Below are 18549 nucleotides of genomic sequence, written 5' to 3'. Positions count from 1 at the left end.
CGGGCCGGGAGGTGGGGGCGGGCAGGACCCTCCCGCCGCCCCCGAGACCCGCGCAGCCCCACCCACGGCACAGCCCCCAGGCGCCCCGCCGCCCTCCCCGACCCTGCGGGTCCCACGCGCCAGCCTCACCCCACACCCCCTATGGCAGCGCCCCTCCTCGCCCCTACTCCACCGAGTAATTGCTTTCTGGGGTGGCTGAGACCCCCGCGCCCAGTGCACCCCAGAGGGAACACGCCTGGCTCTGCGGCCCGGGACCCTCCCCAAGCCCCCTCCCCTCCACGGGCCTCTCTCCAGGCCTGCTGCTTCCGCCCTGAGGGGAGGGGGCTCCCAGGGCTCCAGGCCTGGCGGGGTGGGGGGGGGGCATACCTGGGGAAGCACCTGGGCTGGGGCAGAGGGCTGTGGCGGCATGGGGGGAGGCACAAAGCGGGTACAGGCTGCTTGAGGAGAACCTCCCCCAACCCTGAGGAGGAGCAGGAGTGGGGAGGAGGGGAAGGAAGGGGTGAGCAGACAGGGAAAGAGGGGAGAAAGGGGAAGGGAGAGGTGAGAGAGGAGGGGAGGGCAGGCCTGCGTGGTGGTGGCCTGGCTGAGCGAGCGGCTGGGTGAACAGGGGCCCGGAGCCTGTCCCTGGAAGGGCAGGGGGCAGACAGCAGATGCCAGGAAGGGCTCTACAGCAGTGGCATCCTGGGGACCCACTCAGGCTGAGTGGAGGACTTGGGGGCAGGCTGACCTGGGTCAGAGGGAGGTGGACAAGGGAGACCCCAGGAACTGATGATCAAGCCGGGACCCCACAGCCTGGCAGGAAGGGTGAGGCCTGGCGCTGAGGCCTGGGCTCCCAGGGACGTGTCCGGCCAGGTGAGGGCCTCCTGCAGGGCACCTGGGCCGTCAGCGAGGGTGCAAACGCCCCCATGGGCCCTGTGGGAAGGACAGAGAGAGACACACGGCTGCCTTTCTTTTCCCCCCAACCCCGGTGGGACCCCCAGCTCTTCTCAGAGCAGTGGGAGCCAGAGAACAGGCAGTGGCCGGGGGTGGGTGTGGCCAGGGGAGGGGAGACCATGAGCACGGAGTCGGGGTGCATGGGGGTCCTGCGGCCAGGTGCACCGGAGTGCTCGAAGCTGGCCACGGAGTGGATGGTTGAGGTTTAGAGTGAGTCCACTACACTAAATCCAGAGTGTTCCCTCAAAATACGTCCCGGTTTTTCCTGAATTAAAATAGATCTATAGTTTTCAGAAATGGAGACAAGTATTTAAAGGAGAAAGAAAAGAGTTTTAGGCCAGTCCAGTGCCAAGCTGCAGAGTTTATTACTCTTGGAAAGACAGTGCAGTGCAGGCTACATACAGGCGTCTACAAGCGACAGGGAGAGCAGGCAGAAAGCTCCAGGCTTCAGGCAGGACGTGCACGGGGGGCTGTGGCTTTCGAGGCTCCATGTTTGCGTTTTCCACTGGGAGAGCGCCCGGGAACGCACATGTGAGCCAGGGAGCACAGAAACACCCTCCCTTGGCTCCCGGGCAGAGCGCGGAGCCCCCCGTCGGCAGCTGGGCCGGGGCAGACGGGGTGGCCTCCGCGCACCCCAGAAGGCAGATCCTCACCAGGGGCACCCCGCTTCACCAGCCCCCAGGTGCTCCAGCAAAACCCACGGCAAGGGGGCACCTCCTTGTCCACTCAAAGGAACGGCAAGCGTGGAAGGGTCAGGGGAGGTGGACGGGCCACGGCCTGAGGGACGCACCAGACCACGGGGTCCACGAGCCCCGCTCCAGGGCCTGGCACTTGCAGCAAGTCTCTGGGGGGAGTCTGCACCGCGCACACCCCACACTGCGTCCAGCAGCTCATCGGAGGCCAGGGACACGCTCCCACCTCTCGGGTCCCTAACCCTCAGGACGCTGCCGGGCACACAGGGGCCACCACGCTCGCCGCTGGACACACAGAGCTGAACCTCTCGCGGCCAAGGGGCTCCTGGCAAGGGTGGGGCACAGGCCACTCTTGCCCCAAACCACATGTGACTGTATTTCGTATTCATACTTCATTGTCCCAGTGAGAGACCTTTTGTTTTTTAGTCTGAGACCGAAACACTGAACATGCTAGTGTCTGAATTTCAAAGGTGACGTTCACTTTTGGGGAATCCCCAGGCCGTGCCAGTGCGTGACTGAAACTAGGACCTGTGGAAAGAGGCAGGTGAGGGAAGTGGACGCTGCAGGCCGGGGATGGCGCCCAGAGACGCCGTTCCAGAACCGTCGCCGACACCGGTCCGTGTGCCGGCTCTCCAGGGTCCACCTTTACCCGACTCCGGCCTCGGCTGCAGACCGCTCTGATGTTCGGGGAAGGCAGGGGGAGCGCACAACCCCAAACGAGTGACCGGAACATCACGCTGAGCGCCTGGTGACACGGCGCCACTGGGCTGGAGGTGACTTACCGGACCTGTGTCTGTGTTTTATTGAAAACCGGGTGGCAGCACGGATGGGGGGTTCAGCAGAAAAGAGCTCAGGGGTGGAGGGGTCAGAAGCTGCAGGTACCTGGTCTCGGAGGTCCTGGTGTGTCCTGCGCGTCCGGCAGAGGGGCTGGGGGCGGGCGGTGGGCTTCAGCTCGCGGGCCGGGGGGCGACGGCAGCAGGGTGCTGTTGGGGCTGCTGATGTCCCCCTCCCCCACCAAGGTCAGGTCGGCCGTGGGACCGTCCTCCTCCATCTCGATGCCCGCGGCCCCGGCCCCCATCGGCGCGGCTCCTTCCTGCGCAGGAGGCCCGGGCGGGGTGGTGGCCGGGGACCAGGGCTGGCTGTCGGCCGAGCTGGAGCTGGCCGCTGGGCTTTCGACAGAGTCCTGGGCCGAGCCCCGCTTTTCATGGAGCTGGGGCGCTCTCTCCTTGCCGCTGTTCTTCGCGAGTCCCTTGGCTGAGGCTGGGGTGGCGGCGAGCCCCGAGGAGCCGGCAGGTAAGCGGAGAAACTCGGGGAGCACCAGGTCTTCCTTCCTCAGCAGGCCCCGCTGGTCGTCGGCTCTGCTGCTCTGAGCTTTGGAAATGAGCTCAAAAAACTCTAGAGGAAGAAAAGGCACAGGGGCCACGTCTGAGGGTCTCGCACGGACGCGGACCCAGCAGCACGTTTACCGTCCGAGCGGCTCTGGGCGAGGGCTGACCTGTGCCCGGCGCTAGGCTGGAGCTCGGTGGGCACGTGCACCCTGCACTACATTTCCTGCACAGAGCTGGGGTGAACGCCTCAGGGCTGCTAGCACAACCAATTTTCCCCAGAGGCTCTAACAGCTATAAATCAACCTGAAAATGGAATTTTGTGAAGTCCTGACTTGAGAAAATGGAACGCCTCAACTTCACCCAGCCATGCTCTGATGCTGAGTCAGGAAGGTGCAGCTGTAAACTGCGGCCTGTTTTCTATTGAAACCCTGGGTGCTCTTAGGCAGGCGAGGGCTGGCTCCCCACTGGCGTCAGGGCCCCGGATGGGCAGACGCCCTCAGGAGCAGGCAGCAGTGCCCGGAGGTGTGGCCGCAGGGCCCCAGCCCTCCCTCTCCACCCCTCCCCGCAGAGCCCGGCAGGTGCAAGCTGGTGCTGGGGCTGGGGAGAAGGCCCCGAAGCGGGGTGCCTGTGGGGAGGCCTTGGTCGCGGCCTCTCGGTCCACCTGCCACTCGGGTCCTGTCTCTGCACGCCGTGAGCACCCGTGGCCAGCACCATCTGGCCCTCTACCCCACTCGGCAGCAAGGGACCCCCCCAGGCCTCCCCACTTCCCAGGGCCTCCTCGGACAGCCTGCGGGACCCCCAGCCTCTCGGGGGGCTGCTCCAGGCCCTCCCTTTTCCTACCCGGGCTGGATTTTCAACTGAAACGCAAGTTCACAGCGAATGCCCCTGAACTGGGTTTTCACCAGCATTTAAATTAAAATCTTGCCACTTTTACAGAACTACTAGGAGTCTACGGTCTCCCCTTCTGACGGTTCCCAGAAAGGTGCCCTCAGACTTGCCGGAGGGCCTGGCTGACTCTGCTCCCAGCGGCCCCCAGAGCTGTACCGCAGGGCAGGGCCTGAGCTGCCACGAGCCAGCTGGCCGGCGGTGGCCCCCCACCCCGACTCAGACTCGGGCCCCAGGAGCAGCTGCTGGCTGTGATCCGTGTGTGAGGCCTCTCCTTGTCATCAGCTCTCAGGGGAAAAAGGAGCCCCACAAAGAAGGCCTCCCCCCACCCGGGTCTGCTCGGAGCACCCCACACCTCTCCTGGAAGCTGGACGGGGGACAGTGTTCCGGCCCCCAGGGGTCCCCCAGCCTCTCCTCGGGGCCTCGCCCTCCTCCTGGACCCTGTGCCACTGAGCTGGGGACTCGGGGCCGTGTCGGGGGGCAGGGCCGTGGGGGCTGAGACAGAACAAGGGGACGGCACCTGGCTCCTCGCCAGCTGCCCACCCAGGGAACACGGGGGACGCCCCTCTTGGTGTGACGGGCACAGCAGGATACGTTTTAAGGACTGTGCTTAAAAACTGAAATTGCATTTACTAAAAACCGTGGAAGTTTTAAAAAGTGCACATACCCTCTGCTTCGTCCAAATTAATTTTCTGATATTTTTTTTTCCCAATCTTTGCAATAGATTCTTCTCTCTTTGAAAGCCGGGGCTCCCTAGCATTTTTTCCATTTTCTCCTTTTATTTTAATAGAATTAGACTTGCCTAGCGTTCTTTCCTCTCCCTGTATCAGAAGGAAAGTCAAAGTTCTACTCACAGAGCAGGCACACGACAACACATAATCAACCAATTTTCAGATAAACAGAATGTGTGAAACACAGATCACATCAGTTCACAATTACAGGAGTTGCAGAAAAAAGCAAGTGTGACGATAAGGACTGCAGAACACAGCCTCCCCACCACCCTGCAGAGAAGGCAGGTGGGTGCGACCCTCCACCCGGGGAAGAAGACGCCCGAGGGAGCCCAGCAGGCACGGGGGACGCGGCGTCACCTCGGCACGCAGCGGGTCCGGGCCGCACCCCCTCGAGCGGGCACCGCGCGGGCAGGCGTGGGGGCATTACCGTAGCCGCGTGACTTCTGGAAGTGGGCTTCCCAGCTACATGCTGCTTGGCTGCGGCACCCTTCTGTTTATCTGCGGGTACTAAACATAACGAGACGAGCCTTGTGGTGACTCGCGACTTCATGCCAACGTTTCAACGCGATCGTGTGCATGTTGTTTCTGAGAGCAAAGCTTGGAGAAGCCAAAAACTATGAACCATCCTTATCTAAAACACGAGTCTGGGCCCAAATGTACGTCCCTTCCCACAGTGCTGAGCAGGACGGGCACCCGCTCCCCACCAGCTGGGGGCCTTCAGAGGGAGTGAAGATGAAAAGCTTAACTCGGGCTCTTTGGGGTGACTGTTTTTTAGACAGAAGCGTCTTATGTTTATGGCATATTTATTTTCAAATATAGCCTTTGTCACAAAGCAGAGCCACAGGCTCACCTCCCACTGGGCGTCAAGGCTCTAAAAGCCACTTCGCTGGCACAGACACAACGTGGTGTGTATGTGTGTGTGTGTGACAAGACTTTCTACCACAGCCCCCGCCTACCTAAAGCCCCCCTGGGAAACTCACCTGCACACAGGTGAGCCTGCAGCAAGCACCGCTGGCCTCGGTGCCACGAGGGGCAGGAGGCTGGGGGCACCAGCAGCAGCCATGCATCAGAACAAGAGGCCCCCGAGCGTATGGGGGGCCGGGGGGAGGCAGGACACACTCACCTTTTCCCTTGGGGCGGTCCTTCTCCTCCAGGACGACCCGCTGTCCGTCGAGGCTCGCAATGGGGACGCCGAGGTCCAGGAGCTGCTTCTCTCCACTCTAGGGTCAGATGGGGCTGCGGTAAGCCCCGGGTCAGGGCACCCCAACAGCGCCTGGGACTGGACTCTGACAGCAGGGCCACCCCAGGCTTGGGGCCCCAGGTCCCGCCACCCCGGGGTCTCCGCAGCAGGCCACCCATGGGCGTGGGGGGCCTCAGTCCGCAGGCTCTGAGGGCACGAGGGGACCGGTGTGGGCAGCGTTGCTCCATCAGGTGCCTGAGTGACAGCTGCAGGCTGGCTGGACGGTCTTACGGGTGGACGGCCAGCACTTGGTAAGCACCGAGAACTACTAATCCACACGTTTAATGCTGTGACGTGTATGCAAACATACTGCTAAACAGTCACTGAAGTTGGCAGAGAGCTCCGTGCGGCTTGTAACCTGTCTCGTGGCCTAAACACAAGCCCCTTCACTGACCCTCAGACGTTTGTATGAGGCCAGTGTTGAAAGCAGGATGTTCTCGTTTTCTCAGCCAAGAAGGACAGACAGACAATTCTAGGAGCAGGTCTAGGGGCCACAAAACCGGAGCCCTCGCCCTTGGCGTGACCGTGGGCCCCTCAGGGAGGGTCGGTGGGTTGCGCCTGCCCCGACACTCTGTCCGAGCTGGGCCCTGGCAGGGGTGGCCAGCCCCGGCCGAGGGAGGAAACGAACCGCTGTGGGGCCTCCCTGGTTCCCGATACACCTGGCTCGGCCGGACCCCGATTCATGGCGGAGGGCCAGGAGGGCTCGCCCACGGGAAAGCCACCCTGCCCCAACGCCCATTTCACATGCTCGACGGCTCCCCCCGAGCGAGGAGCAGCCCACCCGTGAGGGCGCTGACCCCGCCATCCTTCAGTAGCAGACTGAGCAGGTGACCACGACTTCCCTACTTCACAGGTGGGAAACTGAGGCCCAGCGGGGTGCAGCGAGTCTGGGGTGGCAACATCGTGAGGGCAGGGGGCCTGGTCTCAGCGGGGCCCGGCCGGCAGGGGCTCCGTGTGGGAAGAGAGCTGCAGGGGCCCCGCGGGCCACACCGTCCTCTCGTCCCCCTCCCAGCTCAGGAACAACTCAGGGGCTGCTTTCAGAGAAAATTAAAACCCTAACATACTTGGAATCACAGCTCTGATAAGGTTTACAAAGAAAGGAAAACACACGGCGAACAGTGTAGCACCCCTCGCCGAATTTCAAAGAAAAGACACAGGGCAGGGCGGGGTCAGCAGCCGTGTCCACCTCAACCAGGGCTCGTGTCCCCAGCTCGCCGGCCCAAGACATCTGCTCACAAAACCGCCTGCCCCTGGGCTCTGTCTCCCCCTGCCCCACACGGGGCTTTACCCCTTTATTCCCGTCCCCTGTGCTAATGGGGCTGCCCAGCCTGGAAGTGCCAGGGAGCTGTGCTAAGTCCGGGAAGTGTGGACGGGAGTTACAAAAACTCGAGCAACGATGATGAAGGCAGACGGCAAGGGACGTGACCACGTGGTGGCACCTGCGAGAGCCACCTGTCACCTGGCCACGTGGGTTCTTATTTGATAAGTTTTTCTCATTTTTGTTTTCCTGGACTAAAACCTCATCTCAACTGCCAACTCCAAATCCTTTCTGGAATGACCAAGTGTAAATAAATAATAACCATTTTCAGGCAGTAGAATGAAAAGTGGGGAAGCAGCCGGCACCTCCTGACCGAGGGCACTAACTTAAGGAGGAAAACTAGCGGCACAAGCGCCTCTTCCTGGCCGGACCGCGGGGTACAACACAGCCTTGTCAGAGGGGGACAGAGGCCACACGACCAGGAACCCCTCGGAAACGTCCAGTGGGCAGTCAGCTTCCCGGGGAGGACGCGCCCCAGGAGGGTGCCCGGGGAGGGATGCAGCCACTCACCAGTCTCACCACCAGCTCGCTCAGGTCCAGCCCGTACTTGGCCACCACGGGCCGCAGAACCTCCGTGACGGGCTTGGTGGGTTTGGCCTTGAGTCCCACCGAGCGGTTAATCGGGACGAGGTCCAGCCTGGGTGGGGAAGGGGACACTGACATTCACCACAAACATGTCGGTCTTTGCTGACATATCCACAGGAGCAAGGGGGACCCTTTGCCCCCTGGTGCCATCTCTGAATGCTGAACCTCTTCTTCTGGGCGGAGGGGCACGCCTGGAAGCGGCTTTCCTACTATCCACAAAAGGGCTGAGCGGCTCCTCCTGCCTGAGCCCCCTCGGGGCCGACTGTGGTTTGGGGGTGGTTTCCACGCAGCCGCCAGGGGGGCCCTGTGCCTGAGGCCGAGAGGAGCACCACTCCAGCCTGCAGGCTCTGGGGGACTCCGGGGGGCTGCCCTCCCCCACCCCACTGCCCAGCTCATCCGGGGCACCTCTGGCAGTCCTTTAACCGCTCGTGGGGCGCGCATGTCTGCCTGGAAAAAGCAGAGGTGACCGCAGGGTGCTGGGGGCACGGGGAAGCCAGGAGTCGCCCAGCACATGGCTTCGGGGGTCCTCCCACAACGGGCGACAGCACCTTTCTCTTTCTCTTACCGAAACAAAGTCCGCTTCTCCAGGCGCAGGTCCCTGGACTCCAAGATGCTGCTGTCCTGGTGCAGCACTAAAGGCTTCAGAACACGGGAGAGGGACACAGAGAGCAAAGTAAACGTGGAGCAGAGGACGGGCTGAGTGGCAGTGCGGGGACGCACAGGGACACACAGGGACGCACGGCTGTGCTGGACGGATGGGGACGTGCAGGGACACACAGGAACGCACAGGGACGCGTAGCTGTGCTGGATGCACAGGGACACATAGGGACGCGCGGCTGTGCTGGACGGATGGGGATGTGCAGGAACGCACAGGGATGCACGGCTGTGCTGGACATACAGGAACGCACAGGGACGTGTAGCTGTGCTGGATGCACAGGGACACATAGGGACGCGCGGCTGTGCTGGATGGATGGGGATGTGCAGGAACGCACAGGGACGCGCGGCTATGCTGGACACACAGGAACGCACAGGGATGCACGGCTGTGCTGGACACACAGGAACGCACAGGGATGCACGGCTGTGCTGGACACACAGGAACGCACAGGGATGTGTGGCTGTGCTGGATGCACGGGGACACACAGGGACGCATGGCTGTGCTGCACGGATGGGGACTCTTGGGAACGCACAGGGACGCGTGGCTGTGCTGAACACACAGGGATGCATGGGGATGCTGCCGCAATGGCAGGTCTGGCAGCCCCGGGGAGGGGCCACAGGGCCCTGGGATGCCCGGGATGCAGCGCGGCTCGCACCTTGTCCCCGCCCACCAGGAAGAGGTCAACAGCTGCCCCGTTGATGCCGTGTCTCTCGCAGAGCCCCGACAGGATCTCCTTGACGGAGAAGCCCGCCTTCACAGCCACCACGCAGGACGTGCCATCAGGCAGGTGGACGCAGCAGTGCTTGGATGCCTTCTCCTTCTCAGGCACTGGGGTCCGGCAGGGCTCCGCCTGGGGACAGGGGGGAGGAAGGCAAGCTGAGTGTGGGGGCTCTGCCCGCCGAGGGGCGACGGTGCACCGTGGCTGTGCTCAAGGGCCTTTGGCGGCAGGCTGGGGGCCTGATGCCCGGCGGAGCCCATCTCTGTGCCCCTCCCGGTGAAGCTCCTCAGCCCCTGCCCAGGGAGGAGGGGTCCATCTCCGCACCAGCAGGACGAGGCGGAAGTGGCCGTGTGGCAGGTCCACCGCGCTCTTGTGGACTCCGACGCTGCGGGAACGAGCCCAGCTGCACGGCTGGCTGCACCCTCATGGTCCAGCCGCCCCCGCCCCTGGCCCGCCGAGGCCAGCCCGGCCCTGGACCCTAGAGCAGTGACAGCCTTGCTTACAACCTGTGGGGCCCGGGGTGCTCTGCTAGGCGATGGTAGCTCACTGACTGTGGCAAATCCTTAAAAGTGCTACTTGGTATAATTGATGAAGAAATACTATTCCGCGCTAACACTGCTGCCCCACACTGTCCAACCACCAGGAAGCTGAATCGGTGAGGTCTTCTGGAAGCCACATCCGCTAGCCAGGGCCACCCAGAGCCTCGCCTTCTCCCGCCACCTTCTGGAAACCGGAGTCAGAACGAGGAACCGGACACGCTCGGAGCTGGGTGCGAGGGAGAGAACCGAGCTGCAAGGCCCGTGGCCCGGCTCCCAGGCTGGGGGCTCCGGGGGGAGGCGCACAGACACCGGGGGCTTGAGTTAAAGGGAGATCCAGGTGGAGAGACAAAGGGAAAGCACCTGGCTGCGAATCATTTTGTTTGCGCTTAGTGGGAGTTCCAAAAACGTTAACAAAGAACAAAAAGCCTTGCACAATAAATTCATGTCATTTGAGGAAAGACATATTTTTAGTCCTGAAGGAACGCCGCCTCGCCCACCAGATGTCAGAGCGCCTCTCCCGCCGGCTCAGGGGCCCTGGGCTGCCACTGGCCGGGCGGGCGCCTCAGCCCTGCCCTTGGCGGCCGTCACCGGGCCCTGGGCCAGCTCAGCCTCCGCGGCCCGTGCCCTGCCCATCCTCCCTCCTTCAGGGCCCCCCACACGCACCAGGCCCCTCGCCTCCCCTCCTTCTAAGGGTGTCCACGGGGGGTGCAGGCCCACCCACGCCCCCTCTTCCTTCCCACTCCCTGGACACTCGGGCTGTCCCCGCTTCCCCATGCGGTCACTTCCCTCTGCATCCTCCTCCCTCCTCTGAATGCAGCTGTCAACGGAGCCACGCTGGGGCAACGCTGGGGCACATCCCTCCCGGCAAGGACCTGCGGTGCCCCTCTGCCTCTGAGTCGCCAGCCGAGCGCCTCGGCCATCTCGGCGAGGCCCACCTTCCAGCCTTCTCCAGGTGACTCACCTTCCGGAACACTCCGCCCACCCTCAGTCCTGTCGCTCTCACCACTGAGTCCAGCCCAGCGACCACCCAGCCCAGCGCCCCCCAGCCCAGCTCTTGCCCCCTCCCGTCCCCCAGCAGGCTGCGCGGGCGGGCAGCCCAGCAGGACACGCACGGGCCGGCCTCTGGGCTCTGATGCCACCACTTGACCCTGCGTGGCCGTGGCCGCTAAGTCACCTCGGGACTGGCCCCCAACGGGAGTCCTGCCCGCCACCCGCTGCTCCCCGTGGTGGCTGAGGGGCAGCCTGGAGGCCGCTCGCAGGCGGGAGCTGCAGGCACGAGCACGTAACAGCGAAGCCGTGCTACCTGCACCGAGCGCACACGTCACGCCCCTTGCGGTTTTCTACAGAAGGTCGGTTTCTGCGGACTCGGGTTTGTCGTGACTGGACACCCCGCGAGGTGGTTTCTGTGTGAGCCGGTCAGCGCCACTCACCAGGTCCAGGCTCCCTGCCGAGGACGCGGAGCCCTGGGACTCCCTGCGGCGCAGGCCTCCGTTGGCAGCGACGGCGTCTTTAGGGGAAACACAGTGAGGCTCAGAGGGATCGAAAAGTGACAGCACTGCCGCCTCAAGTAATATAGAACCCCACTAATTAACCACACCTCCCACATCCCCTCTTTCAGGGGACAGACATATGTAAAGGGCAGAGGGTTTGTCAGAAGCCCCCCCCAGGCACCAGCTGCTGGAGGGAGTGGCAAGGGTGTCCCCCGCCGTGGGCTCTGGGTCCCTGGGTGCCCGCTGGCCCCTGCTCAGCTCACTGTGCCCCGGCCGCAGAACCCACTCGTGGCTCGAGGGACAGAGCAAGAGCTCCGGTCAATGCCTGCCCAGGGCCTCACTGACAGATGGCGTCTACTTCCCGCCATCTAACCTGGGCTTTCTCATCAACATGGGGTTTCTGGGCCCAAGGCGAGCCCCTGTGGGCAGCGGGCCGCGCTCCCGCCTGGAGCTGCGTCCTTGCGAATGGCCTTCCACAGCTTTCTCCCGAGAGGTCCTGGGGCAAGCCGGCCAGCACACCAGCGAGTGCCACTAACCCGGCCTAACTAGTCTCAGGCTCATCTGAAACCCATGAAGACTCGGACATGGAGACTTTCAGAGCAGGGCCCACTTCCAAACTGTGGGCTCTGGGGGACGTCAGGGGTGGGGGCATCAGCCAGCAGAGCCCCAACCCTGTGACCTTGGGACTTCCTAGGCCGCTCCCCAAGCTGACCCGGCAGTTTCCGGGGTGCGGGCAGGAGGCCTGGCCTCAGCTCTCCAAGTCCTTCCTGAAGATGTGCCGGATTTGGGGCCCTGGCCTCAGGGGTGCCTGCCCACAGGGACAGGCTGGGTGGGCAGTCGGCACCCCCAGCTGCCCCCAGGCGGCCCGTCGCTCTCTGAAAGCAGCCGGCGGGACCTGTGACCTTCCGATTCCAGTCGCCTCCCTACTTCAGCCGGGGGACCACAGGCAGAGCCCTCCAGCAGGACCTTCATTCCCCAGAAAGTAAAGGATTTTCGTTCCTTCCTTGGAAATCTCCAGAGAGGACACCCCAGGCCCCGCCCTCCCTGACCTGGTCCCTGGTCTGAGCTGCCTGCTCGTCCCCTGCACAGGGAAGGGGCATCCACGGCCTCGGGCCCTGCGTGGCCACAGGTGTCCGAGCACCTGCCCGCCCGGGACCATGGGGGCCCCGCTCCAGCCCCCCGCTGCCAGGGGCACTCGCTTTTGTCACAGGACATCTCCGTTATGTGTGAGACAGGACCGGGGGACCGGGCAGCCTGAAAGATTCACGGTAACGAAAGCTGCAATCTGGAAAACGCTCAGAGAAACTGCATTTTATCAAACCTACACACGCCTAGAAAAAAGCCTGGCCTGAAAAACAAGATCCTAATTGGATGAGAAATTGTAAAAAAAAGTTTGTTTTCTTCTTTTTATTTGCTTGTACTTTCCAAGTTTCCCTCAATAAGCACCTATTATTTTTATAACAAGAAAAAAAAGCAGAAGAAAACAGACGCTTCGGTCCACCCCTGGGGGTGCCGTGGCCTGACGGGCTGGGGAGGGGGTCGGAGCGCACCCTCACTCCTTCCTCTGGAAGAGTCTAAAGCCTTCTGTCTCACGCCAGCAGGCCCACCTTTCGGGGGCCGGGCTCCCCGACAGTCATCGCATCTCCTGTTGGCTCACGCGGAGCTGCCTCCCACGGCCGCAGGGCACAGCAGCGGCCCCGTCCCCACCGCGGCCCGTCGGCCTGCCCGCACCCACCATGGGCACGCTCGCCGTGGTCCTTCTTCTTCTGGGACCGCCCAGTGCTCCTGCTCCTCGACCAGGAGAAAAACGCCCCTTTCCGCTTCTTCTCACTGTCCTCTTCTCCCAGCTCCTCGTTCAGGGACCGTCCAGATTTTGATTTTCCACTTAACTGTCATCAAAAGGAAAACTGTGTTAAAATAATGTGGAATGACTTGAGTGCTCCCTTGGACTGAGCACATTCCCAGGAACTGAGCCTGGACGTCCTCCCCAGACGGCAGCCCTGGCGGCCATGGGGCAGCGGCCGAGAAGCTGTTCCCCGCGGCCTCGGTGCCCCTCCCGTGGCCTCGGCGGGAGCAGCCGCGACCCGGGCCCGAGCCCCGCTTCCCGCCGGGGGGCACCTTCTTGGGCGTGGAGACGCTGGAGTGGTCGGAGCCGACGCTGTGCTTGGAAGCCGGGCTGCTGGGCACGCGCTGGGAGTCGGGCAGAGAGCGGCCCTCCACCTCCGCCAGGACGCACGCCTGGTACAGCGGTGACTTCAGGAAGCGCGTGTAGCTGTCGAACTTCATCAGGTTGAAGATCTGGGGGGGACACGGCACAGAGGGACTGCAGGGGCCGCCTGCAGGGGCCGGTGGTGGGGTGCAGCCTGCCCCCCGCAGCCCCCCGCTCCTGCTGCTCGCTGCCCGACTCCCCCAGCGAGCCAGCCTTTCGGGTGTCGCCTCTGAAATCAGCACCCTGGTGATCCACATGACGCCGTGGAGCAGCCTGGGGACAACCCACGTGCGTGCGCTCTTCGAGGTCCTCAACTTCGCTAAGGGAGACCGAAACCAAAACCGCCAGAGATCCGGAGGAAGAGGGAACTGCCTTGAAAACGTCTTCCTCCGTTTTGTTTTTTGTACATTATTCACCTGACTTAGCAACAGAGTGGGGCTCTGACCAGGTGGGGGGAGCCTTTTCAAACAGGTGCTGGGGCTAAGGTTCATTCTGATGTACTTTTTTCATCACTGTGGTGCCCTAAAACTAAAATAATAAATCCAAGCACACACGGACCATCGCCCACGAATTCGTGGCACGGGCAGCGCCACCTCTGGATTAACCTGCGGTGGTGCGAGGGCTCCCCACTTCCCGGCCCCCCTGAATCCTACGGACCCGCTGCCTCCCCGTCGGCCCGGGTCCTCCCAAGCCAGCTCTCAGACGCGGAGCCCGGGGCCCGGCCGGCGCCGCGAGACCGTCACCTGCAGCTGCTGCTCCTTGAACATGTCGGGGTGCGGGGCACTGAGGATGTCGTCCGCCAGCTGGGCCTGGCTGTCGATGTTGACGGGGGTGGTGGCTTTGCTGCACAGAAACCTGCTGAAGATCTCCCGGGCCCTGGAGGAGAGCTGCAGGGAAAACGCACGGGAATCGGGGGTCAGCACAGCGCCGGGCACCAGGGATGCATTTTCACGGGGCCCAACACACATCAAACGGCCGGCCCGTCCTAAAAGTGTCACTGAAATCTGTAAAGGGCCAACTGAAGTGTTCCCAAGACGCGGTGCTTCTACCACTGCTGCAAGGCACCCGGGGCAGGGGTTTGTCCCGGCGTGTTCTCGGGAAAGGGGGAACACTGGACACAGGCGCCCCGAGTTTGCCCAGCAGGCTGGGGAGGTGCCAGCCGGGACCTGTGACCCCCTCAGTGCGGTGGTCGAGGGGGCTGGGCTGCCTGGAGGAGGAGGGCGCAGTGAAGCCTTCCAGCCTTGGGCCCCTCCCGGTGTCCCTGCACCCGGCTCCTGGCTGGGCGGTGGGAGGATCCTTTTCAGATGTGCACACAGCCCCGAGGCGCTGAGCTGTGAAAAGCGACATTCTCAGGCTGCTCTCCCACCTACGGGCTCCTCTCAATGCCCTTTGCAGCACAGTTTCCCCCTTACATAAACCCACTCGATGGCCCTGCACCTGCTGGCCCGCAGTTTACGGCTCGAGGCCTTCGCACAAGTGTGTCTGAGCCAAGTTAAATACCAGGCATATTAAGAAATTTGTTCTGTAAGAGATGTGATTTTTAAAAATCGTGTGGAAATATTTTTAAATCAACTTCTCAAAATGAACTAGACATTAGCAGTCTGCTAAACTCACCCAGAATGCAACCACATGCTCTCTAGTAATTTCCACTCCCTGGGGGCAAAGAAATTTACCTCTTTTTTGTCATGTGCAGGAACATGATTAAAATATTCGCAGGCCTGCCAGAATAAAATGTTTTCTTCACTGAATTCCTTCCTTAGAAAATCCTAAGAAAAATATCATCAATTAACATGCACATAATGGTGAGGGGGTAGTTGCTAAAGTCATCTGTCCTCAGCTTGAGCTCTGATTATTTTCTTCACTCCTGCTTTTGTCTTAGATTTACCTTTTACAGAAACTGGAGTGACAGCCTCCCTATAATTTATCCTGGGGCCTTGAAGGATGTACTTCACAGCTCCCCAATCTTTAAGTTCCACCGCCTGGGATTTCAAGCACCCTCTTTAGTGGCCGTACGTGGCCACCTCTGTGGCACCAGCATTTACGAGAGGCTCTGGGGATGCTCTGTGCGGTGGAACGTCCGGCAGCGAGGGTGGGAGGCAAGGCTGCGAGCTCGGGGAGAGGGGTGGGGTGTGGGTGGCACGGCCCAGGGTGTGGAGCCTGGAGAAGGGGCGCCGCACAGGGGGCTGCCGGGGGCCCTGTCTCCGGGCACGGTGGCCGAAGCTTTCTGGACACGGGGGCAGGGAGCTGGTCCTGGGCCCACTCCAGGATCCGAGGAACGGGCGGCATCTCCCAGCCCAGGACCCTCTTTGCACAGGGGCAGGTGGCACTGCCGGCTGAGCCAGCCGCTTACTCACAGAGAAGTACTTAACGCCAACGGGATCCTGCAGCAGGCGCTCAAAGGACACGGCCCAGCTGGCCACCCTCCGCTCGCGGAGGCGCCGGCAGCTCTGCACGCTCGGGAGGCTGGCGTTGCTGCTCAGGCTGTTGCTACTCGCGCCGTCCTGTAGGTCGGCGCCGTTGAGCTCTGTGGGCCGACAGGCACTCTCACCACGGGCCTCGCCCCACATGCAGTCACACACGGCCCTCGCCCGGCCCCGGGGAGGAGGGCCTGCAGCCCGAGAGGGCCTCCACTCTACTTCCTCCAAACACACCTTCCTCTGACCAGACGCAGCCAGGAGAGGCCGGGGAGAGCGCAGGAAGGACACCCGGGAGTCTGACCCTCACCCAGACAACGACTGGCCGGCTGGGGCTGCAGACCAACCATCCCGGAACTCGGGGCTCAAGAGGGACACGGTGCCGCATCCGGCGAGTGGCAGGAGGAAGGGCTGGGGAATTTCATCCCCCACAGGGGCCCCCACCTGGGCTCCTCGGGACCCCATCCTCCAAATCCAGGGGTGTGGTCTGACCCCTGCCGTGGGAACCACTTCAGATGGGTGGGGGCCGGCTCCGAGGGCAGCCACAGGCCCAGCCCCCCCCACCCCCAGGGAAAAGCAGCCAAGGAGCCTGAAAGAGGTGGGACACCCCCTCCCTTCTTCCCTCTTTTCTCTTTCCGTTCTCTATTTGGGAGCAAAACCAGTTTGGAAAAGTCACAAATTGACAGCTCCAGCTCACAAAAACAGCCACAACAAACACCCTAGCAATCCCAAAGCAGTAGTAAGCTAGAATTCCAGAGTTATAACAACACAATACTCAGAATCTCCAGCTCTCAACAAAAAATTTACAAAGCACACAAAGAAACAGGAAAGTACGGCAAATTCACAGGAGAGAAGAATTTGCCAGAAACCGTCCCTGAGGAAGCTCAAACACTGGAACTATTAGTCAGAGACTTTGAATCAACCGCCTTATATATGTTCAATGAGTTAAAGGAATCCACATACAAAGAATTAAAGGAAATTAGGAAAATGCCATCTGAACAAAATAAAAAGATGCCAATTATAAAAAGGAACTAAATAGAAATTTGGGTGCTGCAAATACAATAATTGAAATGAAAATTCATTAGACAGATTCAACAGCAGATTTCAACAGGCAAAAGAAAAGATTAACGAACAAAAGGTCAAGACAACTGAGTTTATCCAATGTGAGGAGCAGTAGGGAAAAGAAATGAGGGGAAATTAACAGAGCCCGCGGGCTGTGGGACACCAGCAAGTCTCGACAAATGCACAGTTGAATCCCAGAAGAACAAGAGAAGAAAGAAAGGGGTGGAAAAAGTGTTTGAAGAAATAACGGCTGAAATTTCCCCGATCTATGGAAGACGTGAATATTCACATCCAGGAAGCTCTGCGAACACAAGCAGAGACAGACTCAAAGAGATCCACACCAGGACACATGAGAGTCCAACGGTCAAAATCCAAGACAAAGAGAGCAATTTGAAAGCATCAAGAGAAAAGAGACTCGCAGCATATATGGATCCCCGATAAGATCAGTGGTGGATTCCTCATCAGAAACCTTGGAGGCCAGAAGGCAGTGGGATGGCGTATTTAAAGTCCTTAAAGGAAAAAACTGTCAACTATGAAGAAAAAACAAAACAAAACTGTCAACCAAGAATCGTTTCTCTGGGAAAATTATATTTCATAAATGAGGGAGAAATTAAGACATTTACAGATAAACAAAACTGAAAGGGTTCATTACTAGAAGACCAGGCTGAAATAAAAGGAAACTAGACAGTAACTTGAAGCCATAAGAAGAAATACAGAACACGGATAAAGGTAACTACATAGGTACATATAAAATCCTGCATTGTTACAATTTTGGTTTGTAACTACTTTTTCCTCTTTATATGACTTAGGCAAATATGTAAAATAACATGTAAATCTGTGTGAATGGGCACATGATGTATAAAGATGTAATCTGAGACAATAAGAATAAAAGGGGAAGGAATGGAGATATATAGGAGGAGAGAGTTTGTATAGGTTGGTACAAGTTGAACTAGATTGTTATTAATTTAAGATGTAATTACACTGGTAACCCCTAAGGATATAACTAAAAATACAGAGAAAAGGAAAGAAGAAGGGGAATCAAATTGGTATACATTGCAAAAGAAGCAATAAAAAACTTTAAAAAGGCAGTAATGGAGTAATTGAGAAAAAAAATCCAAGACATAAAGAAAACAAATAGCTAAATGGAAGAAGTAAATCCTCCTTTCTCAGTGATGACCTTAAGTGTCAAGGAATCAAGCTCCCTATTAAAAGGCAGAGACTGGCCAACTGGATATAAAAGCCTGATCCGTCCATATTGTGTCTACAAGAGACTCACTTCAGGAACAAAGATACAAAGAGGCTGAACGTCAAAGGGTGGAGCACAAAATTCCATGCAAACAGTAATCAAAAGAGAGCCAGACACAATAGAGTTTAAGTAAAAAATGACTAAAAGAGACAAAGAAGGATATTATATATTGATAAAAGTTTCAATCCAGCCAAAGAATAACAATAACATACATATATCCACCTCACAACAGAGCCCAAAATATATGAAGCAAAATATGACAGAATTGAACAGAGAAATAACCAGTTCTAAAATAATAATGGGAGTTTTCAATACACCACTTTCAATAACTGCCAGAACATCTCAGTAGAAGATCAGTAAGGAAACAGAGGACTTGAACAACACTATTAACCAATCAGACCTAATGGACACATATAGAAAACTCCTTTCAACAGGAGCAGAATAACATTCTTCTCAAGTGCACATGGAACATTTTCTAGGATAGACCATATGTCCGGCCACAAT

General features: G+C 59.6%; 1 protein-coding gene across 4 annotated transcripts in view; it reads right to left on the bottom strand.

Annotated features, from left to right (window-relative positions):
* RGS12 (regulator of G protein signaling 12) overlaps positions 1 to 18549 on the bottom strand; it is a 163118-nt gene that overhangs the window by 4886 nt on the left and 139683 nt on the right. The window contains exons 5-19 of one of the 4 annotated variants that reach the window (XM_037829307.1): positions 15678 to 15847; positions 14997 to 15089; positions 14067 to 14210; positions 13233 to 13412; positions 12850 to 13003; positions 11055 to 11131; positions 9023 to 9217; positions 8278 to 8351; positions 7638 to 7764; positions 5693 to 5789; positions 4997 to 5076; positions 4506 to 4659; positions 2508 to 3020; positions 728 to 912; positions 444 to 460 (exon numbers count right to left, since the gene is read on the bottom strand). In XM_037829307.1, coding sequence (XP_037685235.1) covers positions 773 to 912; positions 2508 to 3020; positions 4506 to 4659; positions 4997 to 5076; positions 5693 to 5789; positions 7638 to 7764; positions 8278 to 8351; positions 9023 to 9217; positions 11055 to 11131; positions 12850 to 13003; positions 13233 to 13412; positions 14067 to 14210; positions 14997 to 15089; positions 15678 to 15847 — 2198 coding nt within the window. In that variant the 3' untranslated portion in view covers positions 444 to 460; positions 728 to 772. Of the gene's footprint in view, positions 1 to 443; positions 461 to 727; positions 913 to 2507; positions 3021 to 4505; positions 4660 to 4996; positions 5077 to 5692; positions 5790 to 7637; positions 7765 to 8277; positions 8352 to 9022; positions 9218 to 11054; positions 11132 to 12849; positions 13004 to 13232; positions 13413 to 14066; positions 14211 to 14996; positions 15090 to 15677; positions 15848 to 18549 lie in introns of those variants that run through there. The other 3 variants (XM_037829306.1, XM_037829305.1, XM_037829308.1) reach the window with 3 other exon arrangements.

Source organism: Choloepus didactylus, chromosome 3 (genome assembly GCF_015220235.1).
Source record: "Choloepus didactylus isolate mChoDid1 chromosome 3, mChoDid1.pri, whole genome shotgun sequence".
Taxonomy (NCBI): Eukaryota; Metazoa; Chordata; class Mammalia; order Pilosa; family Megalonychidae; genus Choloepus; species Choloepus didactylus.
The sequence above is the reverse complement of the archived record's forward strand: the minus strand, read 5'-3'. Positions and strand labels throughout refer to the sequence as shown.